Here is a 13,887-nt window from a genome sequence, read left to right on the forward strand (position 1 = left end):
TCGCTAAAAAAAAAAAAAAAAAAAAAAAATCTTTATTAATATAAAATTCTAATAGCATTCTCATGTTATACTAAACAAAATTATCTTCGATTCCCACCCTTTGATTTTCATTCTGTTTTAAAACATCTTATTTTCACACATCATAATAAACCTTTAAATCAAACGATCTACTACATAACTAGGTGACTCGAGCTAGTCTTTACTTTCTTTGGGCCATATAATTACAATGGTAACGAGATAAATGAATATGTGATTGAATTAACTTTATAAAATATAAAAAACACTAGATACATTGAATGAACTAGATTAGAAGTTGAAGAATGTTTGTGATTCCAAGTTCTTCCCATACATGATTTAGTTGAATGATGATGATTATATGGGAAGAGGGGCCATTTTCAGTGCTCAGAGACTTGCTTCAAACCATGGAGCTAAATGGGTAAGGGCATGGCGGAACAGAAACATCTACATTACCTGCAAGCATTAACATAACCTTTTCCATGGTGGGTCTCTTGGATGGATCTTCTTGAATGCACCAAATTGCTACCCTTACAAACCTTTCCACTCTATGAAAGTCATCCATGGCTTCCATGTCTCCTTCAATCAAAGCTTCCACCCTTCCTTTCTCATAGCAATCATAGGCCCAATCAGTCAAAATCATTCCCTCCTCTCTTTCACCATCACCAAGTTCTGTCTCCACATTCCTTCTGCAACATATGATCTCTAGCAACAGCACTCCATAACTGTACACGTCGACCTTGGCGTTTATCGGCGAAGATCTGAACCAATCTGGAGCCACATATCCTTTTGTCCCTCTTATGCCAGTTTCAGTTCTACTTTGATCTACCTTTAACAACTTTGCCAGCCCAAAATCAGAGATCTTGGCATTGTAATCCTCATCAAGAAGTATGTTCTGTGGCTTTATATCACAATGAATGATGTGTGTGTCGCATTCTTCATGTAGATACAAGAGACCTCTAGCAATTTCAAAGGCTATTCGAGTTCTAAGCTTCCAACTCGGTTTCGGATCACCATTGAAGAGGAAGCTAGACAATGAGCCATTGCTCATGAATTGGTAAACAAGCATCCGGTTGCTTCCCTCGTCGCAATATCCAAGCAAACGTACCAAATTTTTATGGTGCGTTTGGCCGATGACATTCATTTCAGTTCTGAACTCTTTATCTCTATCTGCTTCAAACATTCTATCCAATTTCTTGACAGCAATATCACCCGCTTCTGTTGTTCCTTTGTAAACAATTCCACATGATCCTCTTCCTATTTCTTCCTTGAAACCATTTGTTGCTTTGTAGATATCCATGAATGTGAACTGGATTAAGTTACACTCAGAAAAGACATTCTTTGTGCAAGTTTCAGCTAATTTCTCCTTTTTCAAGACAAATAAGCCTAAACATTTGAATCCCAACAATATAAAGATGATAAACACAGAGCTACCAAAGAGAGCAGACATGACAATAATTAGTGTTCTTTGTTTCTTTACTGTTCTATCAGCATCTGGGAAACTCTCAAGTGAGACATTTTTTCTTAATTTAAGGAAAGAAACAGCTGTTATACTTGCATCCTGTCTTCCATTTGAGAGTGGTAGCCTTTTTTTCCAACAATCACTGCCTCCAAACACTGCTAACACACAAAAGCAATCTTCCAGGCAAGAACTTTTGCAAACTTGTTCATTTAAAGTGGAGAAACGCTCATAATCATACATTGGCCAATTAGTATTTGGAAGATCCACCAGTTCATATAGATTCTGGTTGAAGTTTCCAGCACCTTCTTGTTCTTCATCACAACTCTGTGTGATATATGGTTTGCAATTACCCAATTCATCGTTTGGATCAACTAAAGAATAGCCTTGTGCACAATTACAAATCGGTCTTCCATTAGATTTCAATGTGCAAATACTATTGAATCCACAGATTCCAGAGCCAAGTCTTCCAATTGGATTTTCATTAGAAAGACAGATATTATCAGGTATTCTAAACAAGTCTTTCCAGCTTCCATTGGCATCTCCATCTATGCCCTTTGGATAAGAACTTACACCCAAAACTCCATCAAAATTCATGGTGGCTCTGTAATAATAAGCCTCTACAGGGTTACCAACACTAGGCTGTGTAATGTTAGATTGCTCTCCATTTCTTTTCAGCACATACAAAAATCCTTGTTCATCAAAAATCACTTGGAGGCCAGAATTTTGTGAACTAGCAGAATCATAAGTGTTGCTAATATAATATGCATCATATGGAAAGCCAGAGCGCAAATTTATGGTGTTCAAAACAGCATTTCCATCTCTAAGCAAACGGAACTGAAACTTTCCAAGTGAGAAATTACCTTGAGATTTACGGGAGGATAGAACGCCATCAACCTCCAATTTCTGCGTAGGAAGCAACGTGTCCGTTGGATATGAGAAACTCTCCCAAATGGATCCATTGATTGAATCCACAAGCACGAAATTACCAGTATCCTTCATACTACCAAAGGCAACAGAAGCCGTAATAGGCTTCGATTTCCAGATTTCTCCACCGTTTCCATTTCGAAGAACCAATCCACTTGAAGCGGTAAGCTCAATCTTCGATCCTCTTGGTGCGAAAACAGGATTGTTGTCCTTTTCTTTGGCGAACCAAACGATATTGTTTTCCGGTACTTTGTAAAACCAGATAGCAAGCAAAAAAAGATCATCGTTATTATTATCAACGTTCCGGAAACCAAAAGCGAAATCATCAGAAGGAGAACGCCATGCCTGAACAGAAGAACTACCGGCGACAAGAGAGCTACCAGTGGAAATTCGAGTTCCATTACTTTGAGCACACACGACGACGACGACGAAACTCAACAACAGAAGAAGAAAAACGCTTACTGGAACCATTTTTGGCTGCATCGATTCTGAAAGAGCAAACGAAGAAGAAGAAGATGATGAAGAAACAAGAACTTTAACGTTTACAGAATCATGGACTGCAAGTCTTCCTTTGCTCCAGAAATTCATTTTTTAAATTATTTTTTTTTCTTACAAATTTCCCAGAAAAATTCAAGTTTGACTCGGTCTTTTTTTTCTCTCTCCTTATTTATTTATTTATTTCTAAATAATAATTTTCAAACTAATTATTGAAATATTGTAATTTTAATTCTACCTCTAATAATTTTTTAATATATTCATCGAATTTAAAATTTTAATTTTGTGTAGATTTCTGAATTAAAAAAATATATGGAAATGAAATTTTTAAGGGTTTATTAAATAAAAAATCGAAAGCTTAGGATTTTTTTTTTTTTTTTTTGTTAACATGCAAACTTTATAATTACGAAATTAAACTCGTGATTTATTCATTTTTTATTATCAATATTATGGTCATATTTTGTCAATTCGTCTTACACTTATTTAAAATAATGACTAAATTAATAAATATACTCATAAGTATTTTATTTTAAATATAACTTTTGAATACCCTCGAACTTTAAAAAATTTTTATTAATATTTTTTAATTTTTTTTAGTAAGTTAAAGAATATTCTTAACGTTAATTTAAAAATTTTAATTCAGGAGTATTAATGATTTTTTTTTTAATTTAAGAGTATTATTGAAAATTTTAAAATTTTAAAATAGAAATTTTAATAGTATTCATTTTAATTTTAAAATTTTAAAGTTATTATTATTATTATTATTTTTGTCTATATTACTTCAATTTTATGTATTTAAAACGTGGAAGAAATTCAAACAAATATGAACTATACACTAATTTTTATAATTTATTTAATCAAAAGAGAAATTTCATACAATTAATGTAACACGTGTCTGCCGCCAGACCATATTATTATATATTTATATTAACATATAACTGTGGTGGTTGAAATTTGATTTCATTTTTCCAAAATTTTGTTTTTTACTTTTCAAGTTCAAAAATTAGGCGTGTTGACCTTTGACATAAAATAATTTGACTTTTTGACTTTTTTTTTCCAAAATAATCGTTATATTGACTAGGCTCGTATTCTTTTAAAAGTTTTATTTTGACTTAACTTTGAGATTAGACGAGAATTTTTCGTTATATTAACTCTTGACAAATTGTACAAGAGATATACTTGCTTCATTATCCTGATATCAATTTATTTTACGGGCTATTTAACAGAGCTTAACTCAATTAAGTTACCGAACTCAAAATAAACCATATATGTCTCATTATCTTCTCACTCAACCCAAGAGAAATTATTCAGTGAGGTTGTCACAATGTGATGGACAGTTTTTGAACGGTTGAATGTATGAGAGAGAAACTGCAAAATTACTTTGAATTTGTATCTAGTGGTTATTACAAAGCATATAGAACTCTCGATCAAACTGTTCTTGAAAGACATCGATATCATAGAGGTCTCAACAACAATTTCATTAAAGACCACACTCAACCCAAGAGGAATTATTCAGTGAGGTTGTCACAATGTGACGGGAGGCAGTTTTTGAACGGTTGAATGTATGAGAGAGAAACTACAAAATTACGTTGAATTTGTATCTAATGGTTATTAGAAAGCATATAAAACTCTTGATCAAACTGTTCTCGAAAGACATTGATATCATAGAGGTCTCAACAACAATCTCATTAAAGACCACGTGTTAAGTAAATATATTTCACCTACTTTAAAGGTCATGAGCATATTAAATACATTATGGTTTGAATAAGTCACCTAACAATAGTACAAGAGATATAATTATGATAGTTGCTCTATTATTTCAATATCAATTTATTTTGCCTCCAACTTCAAAACAAACAACGTACATTAAATTATCTTTCAAATTTGAAATATACCCATAAATCATTCTTTAAACTTTTAATTCTTTCCTTCAACCCAAAACTGTCGAGTCTTTTCGACTCGGGCTAGATCAACAACTTTGGCCAAAGAGTTTTTATATATGTGCTCCCTTATGATGTTGCGCATTGACCCATCAATCTTACTTGAATAAATGTGGGCTAACATGCACAGGGTTGCATGTTCACCCTTCCAACTCAATGGATCGGTCGCTTAGTTACTCTTTCCAATTCTATGTTCAAATTTGAAGTCAAATTCAGTCAACGACTCTTGCCATCATGCTCGTCGGAAGTCAGTTTAGGTTGGTCAAAGAAATGGCAAATAATGTTGTGGTCAGTCTTTACTATGAAGTGGGATCCCTACAAATATTGTCTCCAGATTATGAGATAGCGAACGACCGCTAGCATTTCTTCCTCGGAGACAAGCTTTCAACTTTCATATAAACTTTATCCTTCTCATCTAACTCGACCCAAAATAAATTATTTGGAGAAGTTACCACAATGTAATCGAATGTTTCTAACCATTCATGTATGAGAGAGAAACAACTAAAGTACATCAAACTTGTATCCCGAGACTATAAGGGGTATGTAGATTTTCACATCTGCATCCAACTATTATTAAAAGACAGTCATATCATAGAAGACTCAACCTTGACCTTACGACAAATGGAATACAATCATCCAAAATCTAATATGACATAGTTATTAACCAATTTAAAGTATTTCTAAACAAAAAATTTACATACAAGAATTCTCCTCCACTGATCTACTATAACCAAATAACTTAACAAAACAAGAAATTAATTGTTCTTCCACAACCTCTTGACTGGGAAGAACTTCCCCAGTCTCCCTTCTCAAAGATGTCACATCTTTATCAGCAATCCCACAAGGCACAATATGCTTAAAATAACTCAGATCAGGATCCACATTGAAAGCCAGACCATGAGAAGTAATCCCACTTGAAATCCTAACCCCAATGGCTCCAATCTTCCTATCTCCAACCCAAACTCCCGTTTCCCCCTTCTCCCCAGCTCTAGCTTTCACTCCATACAGACCAGCCATCTCAATCATGGTCTGTTCCAGTTTCTCCACATACTTTCGAGCCCCAATTCCAATATCTCTAAGGGAAATTATTGGGTACAAAATGGCCTGATTTGGACCATGAAATGTAATGTCTCCCCCTCTCTCAGTGTAGTGAAGTTCAGCTCCTAGCTTCTCTAGATCCGACTCGGGGATTAACAGGTTGTGATCGGTCCGCCTTTTTCCAAGTGTGTATGTGTGTGGATGTTGCAGAGATAAGAGGGTGTCTGGGATTTCACTAGCTTTTCTAGCAGACACAAGTTTTTCTTGCAAATGGAGGGCTTCTCTGTAGCAGACAATCCCCATTTTCCGTATCTTCAGAGTTTGTGGCAATCTCATTCCCTATTTTAAAGCTATAGAAACGATTCTAACACCCGAGTATGTTCTTAATATCTATGGCTTGGAATCGAAATGGATCAGAGATTATAGACACAGGGCGGATTTCAGGGATTCATGTTTGATTCTTCGTGAAGTAAAGTCGAAAATTACCTCTCTCCAATGATTTCAATGTTGAGATTGATTCCAGAGAGTGGTTGATCTTCTTAACAGCAGATGAAAATGAAAGAACAGAAGAATGAATTGCTTCAAGAATTGAAGGAGATCCACACCTGAGCAAGAATCACAAAGGAAAAATTAATGAAAAGAACAAGAACTCATGAAATTCATACTTATAATCTATTAAAAACAGTCTTAAGGGGATAAACTCTTGATTGCCTCATTGGTTCAGTTCTAATATAATCTAAATTTTACTTCCCAGTGTTTTGATGATCAATTCCTAGCGTTTATATCTGAAGGATGATCACAGATTTACTAATTAGAAGTAACAAAGCCTTGAAAAAAGACTAGAATCTTAAGGAAATTTCAGTTGTAAAGAGGAAATCGGCTAAACATCAAACATGAACAAAATTGAGGCAATTAACTTGGCGAGAAATGCTAAAGAACTTCATATTTTAACTCAACTCATCGTTTCCTCTTGAATCGTGACATTCGATTTCCTTTTCGTCGCTATTTGCAATCAAAACCTGCATTATAACATATATTTCATCGATTTCTACACAGATTCATACTATTCTGCTTTCTAATTTCCATATCCCTCGCCAATTTACTCATTTGAACAAACACAAACAAACTCAGGATCCCAACCAAAATAATCTCAACAGATACAAATACTACTCTCTTCATTCTCCCTTGGTAGCCAACTTACCTATAACTTTGTATTCAGCCCTCCCGCACCGCCGCTACTGTCCGCCGTGGGTGGTGACGCCAAGCTGCAGTGTTGCTGATCTGGTACGTCACGCCGCCGTCACAGATAAGGAGCTCGGGTCTGGGTAGCTAGGTCCACCGGAGAGGGAAACGATAACTTTTTTTTTTTTTTTTTTTTTTTTTTTTTTTTTTTTTTTTTAAATAAAGAAATAATCACCTCACAAATTGAAGGATTGGTAAATAAAATTAAAAAAAAAAAGCACAAATTTTAATTTTAAAATTAAAATCTATTTAATCCTTAATTAAAAATGGAATTAAGAGATGTCTTACTAACATGTGTTAGATGAAAGTCTCACGTAGATTAATTTAGAGAATGATCATTAGTTTATAATCAAATAATATATCTCTATTGGTATGAGGCCTTAAAGCAAGCTATGATAACGGTGGACAATATCACTATTATGGAGAGTCATGTTCTACAAACATGGTATCAAAATCATGCCCTAAACTTAGTCATATCAATAGAATTCTCAAATATCTTCGAAAATATAATGACCTAAATAGAATTTAAAAATTAAAAATGAAAAAGAAAAAAAAAAGTTTAAAGTTTATGGAGTAAAATGGTAATAAGTATAATAGCTTTAGCATCAAAATAGAATAAAGACATTATTTTTGCTTCTTTTTTAATCTATTTAAACATTTTCTCCTACTCTATCAACTTTACCTCAAATAAAGTTTGGCTAAATAAATAAATGTTTGATAAGGTTTGGAGTGTTCGTGTGATTTGAGAACTTGAATTAGTTCATGTGTTGACCGTGATGTCCCATATTGGTTGGGGAGGAGAACAAACCACCATTTATAAGGGTGTGGAAACCTTCTCCTAGTAGACGCGTTTTAAAGCCTTGAGGGGATGCCCGAAAGGGAAAGTTCAAAGAGGACAATATCTGCTAGTGGTAGATTTGGGACGTTACAAATGGTATCAGAGCCATACACTAGATGATGTGCTAGCCTTCTCGCTGTTCCCCGAAGGGAGTAGACACGAGGCGGTGTGCTAGTAAGGATGCTGGGCCCCAAAGGGGGTGGATTTGGGGGCGATCCCACATCGATTGGAAGAAGGAAAGAGTGCCAGCGAGGACGCTAGGCTCAGAAAGGGGGGTGGATCGTAATGTCCCACATTGGTTGGGGAGGAGAATAAACCACCATTTATAAGGGTGTGGAAACCTTCTTCCCCTAGACAATATCTGTTAGTGGTGGATTGAGACGTTACATTGTGACATTTGAATAATGATGCAATGTGACTTGTTAACGTTTGATATTTGAGATTTATGAGATTTTAGTTATTAATGTAACATATACTGTGAATAAGTAGGATTTAAATAAATGATTAAAGAACAACCCGATAAACCAACTCAACCCAATCTCTGTATACTCCAAATTGAAGGGGCAATTTTTTAAATTATAATTTTAATATCCTGACTTAGATTTTAAAATTTCAGAGCGTGTTTATGTGAGATCGCACATCAGTTGGTGAGAGGAATGATACATTTCTTATGAGGGTGTGGAAACCTCTCATTAGTAGACACATTTTAAAAATCGTGAGGCGACAACGGTATGTAAAAAACCAGAGTAGACAATATCTACTAGCGGTGAACTTTGGCTATTACAAATGGTATTAGAGCTAGACATCAAATGGTGTACGAACGAGGACGTTGGGTCCTTAGGTTAAAGGGGTGGGTTGTGAGATCCCACATCAATTGGAGAGGAGAACAAAACATTCCTTATAAAGGTGTGGAAATCTCTTCGTAATATACGCGTTTTAAAAATCATGAGGTTGACGACGATATGTATGGAGATTTAGCATATCTCTTCATGCAAAACTTAGGTCCAAATTCCCCATCTTCAACCAAGATCATTGAAATAAAAATGTTATACCACAAATCTTTAACGTACCGTTAGAGGATGGGGTGGGGATGATAATATACTTTAGTAAGTCGAGCTAGTTGCTATCGAGCCACAACAAAACTATTTTCGTGCTTTAAACCTTTACTTCTGCATACTTTTTGAAACAAATTTCAAAGTTAATAGGAACGAAACCCACTTCAATTGAGTTTCGAGCCAAGGACGCCCAACAACTAAGCCTGAGGAGAGTCAACAATTTTCATCTCATTATGACTTCAATTGAGTAACGAGCCAAACATAAACAAGATCAAATAAGTAACCATTTGGATTCCTTTCGAATAGTGCTTTAAGGAATTGCTAGAGTATACTAGCATGCGAATATGAACATGAACGGTCTTATATAACTAGAATGATAAGTATGATTTATATGTTGTCTACAAATGACTGAAATGCCCTTGAAAGGAGATTTTAGAATGACATATTATACCTGTAACGAACCAAAATTTTCTACTTAATTTAAGGTCGCTACCGTATATGTACCATAAACATTGAATGCGGAATACTTCATTACAATTTCATAAAACATAACCTTTATCTTAAAACACAGCCATGGACTTACGTGTTTCGAAAACATCTTTAAAACGTCACCACAAAAGACTAAATAAAATGAATAAGAGTTTAAGTTAGAAACAACCTAGTCTAGCCTAAGTCTAAGAAAACAAATACCACTACCCTATGCATGTGACATGGTCTCGAGTTGCGATGCCATTATCAGCCGTATAGGAATGTCTTGCCTAAACCTGAAAAAATGTAGTAGCACATGACTTGAGTATTTAAAGAAATACTGATATGAACCAAAAAAACATCAATCATACAATATACTCCAATGAAGATGTGAAGAAAAGGTTGTCAAAATTATCAAAAGATGTTTCAATTCATGCCACGTTGAAGAAGAATGAAGTTTGATTGTTATAAATTTTGGGTGAGCTACAATTTAGAGTAATTTAGAGTTTTGGACTTTTTATTTACTTTAGGTTACAATTACATAATGGTTAATTATGACAATTAAGTACAAGTGTTCTTGCGTTGAGATATTTGATCAACAAGAATCATTCAAGCTAGACATGATCGATCTTGCTTGTGGAGTGATTCGAATCTCAAACAAGTGTTCTTGCCTTGAGATATTCGATCAACAAGGTAATCCGAATATTACTCCCCTTGTAGTGGTTCCTTATCTTATCAAATACTCAGTAAGTAACCCCACTATTGGGGTTAAATGCAACAATCACATGCAATGAAATGATGGGACCTATCTTTCGTTTCGTTTCATTTTGTTTTCCTTACGGTGCTGTCCTAACGGGTAATCGTGAATGTGTACCATATACTCTACACACAGCCCATACGTGCGAGTATGGGCTCACCAGCTAGTTCGCACACCGCTGAGCCACTTTCCTTATCTGGTGGGCATACTCTGGGAGCCTCTTATGCTGGGACCCGTTAAAACTAGTAACCGACGGCAGCGGTATGCAAGCATAACGATCGTTGTCCTGCCATTGGATGTACGCGTCCGTACCCTCGTGATGGGATATGGGTATCCCCTCGGATGCATGAACACACATAATGCATGAGGTCCCCCCTACTTCTACATTTATTATTAATGAACATAACCCCCTGTCACGTTACATGCTTCATGTCATTCTCATTTTCAATTTACATTTCATACATATTCCTATCGAGGTTATGATTCCAGACAGTTTATCGTGTTTCATGTCATACAATTCATGCTATTTACATTCAAATATAAGAGACCTAACATAACGTTCTATGCTTTTAACATAACATTTCATCATATACACATCATACCATGACATATTGCTTCACAATGTATCATAAACAAGTAATAACGTAAACATTTCATAGTCATATCATTCTCTAACTTATCATAGTCTTGACGTTCTTATACCTATCACATACATATCATTACGTGAACATACCCTAGTCATATCATCACAAGAACTTAACCTAACGCTATCGTTCTATCAATCTATCACAAACCTATCCCTTTCTACCCGTAACCTAACCGTATTCTTCCATCAATCTCTCTTATCCATATCACTCCGGTATGTAACCTAATCTTAACGTTTCATGAACGTACTTTACTCCTATCGTTACATTTCGTTTTGTGCATCCTTCTTGTATCCTATCTCAAACATATCCTTGAACACATCGTACAGTAACTATTATCATACAATTCATATATTATAACATATAGGAAGCACATCGATCCACAGACAATTCACACATATCAATATATACGACACGTGCAGAACCACAGGGCACGTGTCAACATCAAAATATAACCATGCCGATAGTAAGGTCACTTATCTGGTTAGCTTAAGATGATGTTCTGTCGTTATCCTTAATGAAAGTTCATTGAAATCTAAGTCAACATAGCCCATGACATTAGTTTCAAGTTTGAACTGTATAAAATTATTTCCCTAATTTACATGGGCCATTGTTAAATTCTGATATTTAGTGTTAAGACTAAATTTAATGGAGTTACTTGCCCCTGTTTTATTTTTTTAAATTCTATTAAACAAATCTTAATAAAATAGAAGGAAGATTTAACATACGACTACTGAACTCCTCAAATGACATAGGCCGAACTAAATCTAGTTAAACCTTTTGTTTTTTTTTTTAATTTGTTTTTGTAGGAAGAAGAAATTCTGATAGGGTAAATCTGTAGTTGTTTTTACTGAAAAGAAAAAGAATTACTGATTTGTTCACCGATTTATTTTTAGGGAAGGAGTGGTGAGAGATTGAAGGAAGGAGGAGGAATCTGTTACCAAATGTTTTTTTTTTAATATTTTTATTATTTATTTATTTATTATTATTTTATTTTTCCCGTTGTTATAATATAAATCGAATTCTGCTACTCTCGAAACTCTTATATGAGTTTAAGAATTGTTCGAGCATGCATAAATGAATTGAGATAAAATAGAGTGCTAAACTAAGACAGTTTTACGATGGCCAAGGTCAAGACACTTCCAATAAACCGTTCACCTCAAGATTGTGAGAGACAGTAAGAAAACTGAACCATAGTGCTTCCAAAACTAAATTAACTCTGAGCGCTAGTCCAAAAAGTCTTGGAAATGATAGTCCAAAATTTGAACTAACTAGTTGCCTTAAGAACCTAATTAACATCCACTATACTCAAGAAGGGGCTAAGAAAGCTTACCATGCCTATAGTAGTTGTGAATTTTGAAGAACATCTCTAATTTCCGAGCATTCTCAAACATAAATATTAGTAACTCACGTGTTTTCTTTCTTTTCTCTCCCATGAGTTGTTATGACAATTATGACTCAAATTCTTGCTCAGCTACCAATGTACAATATTTTTAAAACATTTAATTCCATATAGATCCTTTGGTGGTTCGAGATTTATAGACTATATAACAAGAAGAACGGAGAATAAGTAAGCGATTAATGGATCCATCGGGACTTAAAATATTTTACTAACGTAAGTTGTTGGATTTTGTGATATTTTATATTTTTTGTTTGAAGTTTTGGGTCTCATTTGATTGACCTAACGAGAAATACAGTAATTTTAGAGACTCATAAATGAAAGAAGAGGACCAAGAAAGTTTTAAACCATGTCTCAAGAAGAACTATAGACTACAGTTACCTCAAGACATGGATCCAAATGAAGTGTAGAAACAGGCGAACCTGTAAATCAATCCTCGTTGGACTAGTGTGATGTCCCACATTAGTTGGGAGGAGAACAAACCACCCTTTATAAGGGTGTGGAAACCTTCCCCTAGCAGACATGTTTTATAGCCTTGAGGGGAATCCCGAAAGGGAAAGAGGATAATATCCCGTTACAACTAGGGACTCGTTGTTCCCGAAGGGGGGTAGACACGAGGCGGTAAAGAGAACAATATCTGCTAACGGTGGATCTGGGCCGTTACAACTAGGACTCGCTGTTCCCCGAAGGGGGGTAGACACGAAGCCGTGTGCCAGTAAATATGGGACCGCCCCCACATCGATTGGAGGAAGGAAAGAGTGTCAGCGAGGACACTGGGGCCACATTAGTTGGAGAGGAGAACAAATCACCATTCATAAGGGTGTGGAAAAACCTTCCCGTAGCATACGGCTTTTAAAGCCTTGAGGGGAAGCCCGAAAGGAAAAGCACAAAAAGGACAATATTCACTAATAGTGGATCTGGGTAGTTACGCCTGAAAGGAAAATCCTAAAGATGACAATATCTGTTAACAGTGGATCTTGGCGGTTACAACTAGGGACTACACGAATAGGTGTCAAGATGAAAGTCCCTATTTTTTTAAAACGGGTAAAAATATTTTTAATTATTATTTTTTAAGATGGGTTTGAAATAAAGTATTAATTTTTATTTTCTATAAAAAATAAATGAGAAAAATAGAATTATTTGAAATAAACTACAAATTAAGTGGTATTTTTCGAATTACCAAAGTGACCTTGCAATTTGAAGCCTCGGAATACATTGGACTTTTGCTCCAAATCTTGGCATTCAACAAATATCTCTTTCGTTTACGCCTCTTCTCTCTGTGATTCATATGGGCAGGTCTTCAAGTGACCTTCACCACTGTTTCTCATATCCCAATCCTTCTTAAATCTTCGTTTCATTGTTCACTTTCAATCTTCTTTCAAATCCCCTCTTCAGATCATTCCTTATGCCTCTGTAATTTCCCCTTCTTTTCGCTCTAATCCTCAATCCATGAACACCCACATGGAATTTTCTCTGTTCTTGTGAACTTCTTTTCGTTCTTCAACAGATTCACTGTAATGGATCCGTTCCAGTGATACGTATGGCCTTCGTTTCTTATCAGGTTTTTTTTTTTTTTTTTTTTTTTTTTTTTTTTTTTTTTTTTTTTTTTT

The 13,887-nt window shown here is 35.0% G+C and overlaps 2 protein-coding genes across 2 annotated transcripts; both read right to left on the reverse strand.

Moving 5' to 3' along the window:
- Positions 1-120: 120 nt before the first annotated feature.
- On the reverse strand, positions 121-2,953 carry LOC111485392 (G-type lectin S-receptor-like serine/threonine-protein kinase RLK1). The gene has a single exon (XM_023132260.1). The coding sequence runs from the start codon at positions 2,882-2,884 to the stop codon at positions 416-418; it is 2,469 nt and encodes an 822-aa protein (XP_022988028.1). The 5' UTR covers positions 2,885-2,953; the 3' UTR covers positions 121-415.
- A 2,390-nt stretch (positions 2,954-5,343) lies between these two features.
- LOC111485511 (octanoyltransferase) lies at positions 5,344-7,267 on the reverse strand. The gene is made up of 2 exons (XM_023132435.1): positions 7,076-7,267; positions 5,344-6,479 (listed from the first exon to the last, which is right to left on the reverse strand). The coding sequence occupies exon 2, from the start codon at positions 6,208-6,210 to the stop codon at positions 5,530-5,532; it is 681 nt and encodes a 226-aa protein (XP_022988203.1). The 5' UTR covers positions 6,211-6,479; positions 7,076-7,267; the 3' UTR covers positions 5,344-5,529.
- Between the last annotated feature and the right edge of the window lie 6,620 nt (positions 7,268-13,887).

This window comes from Cucurbita maxima, unplaced genomic scaffold (genome assembly GCF_002738345.1).
Source record: "Cucurbita maxima cultivar Rimu unplaced genomic scaffold, Cmax_1.0 Cma_Scf00010, whole genome shotgun sequence".
In the NCBI taxonomy this organism is placed as follows: Eukaryota; Viridiplantae; Streptophyta; class Magnoliopsida; order Cucurbitales; family Cucurbitaceae; genus Cucurbita; species Cucurbita maxima.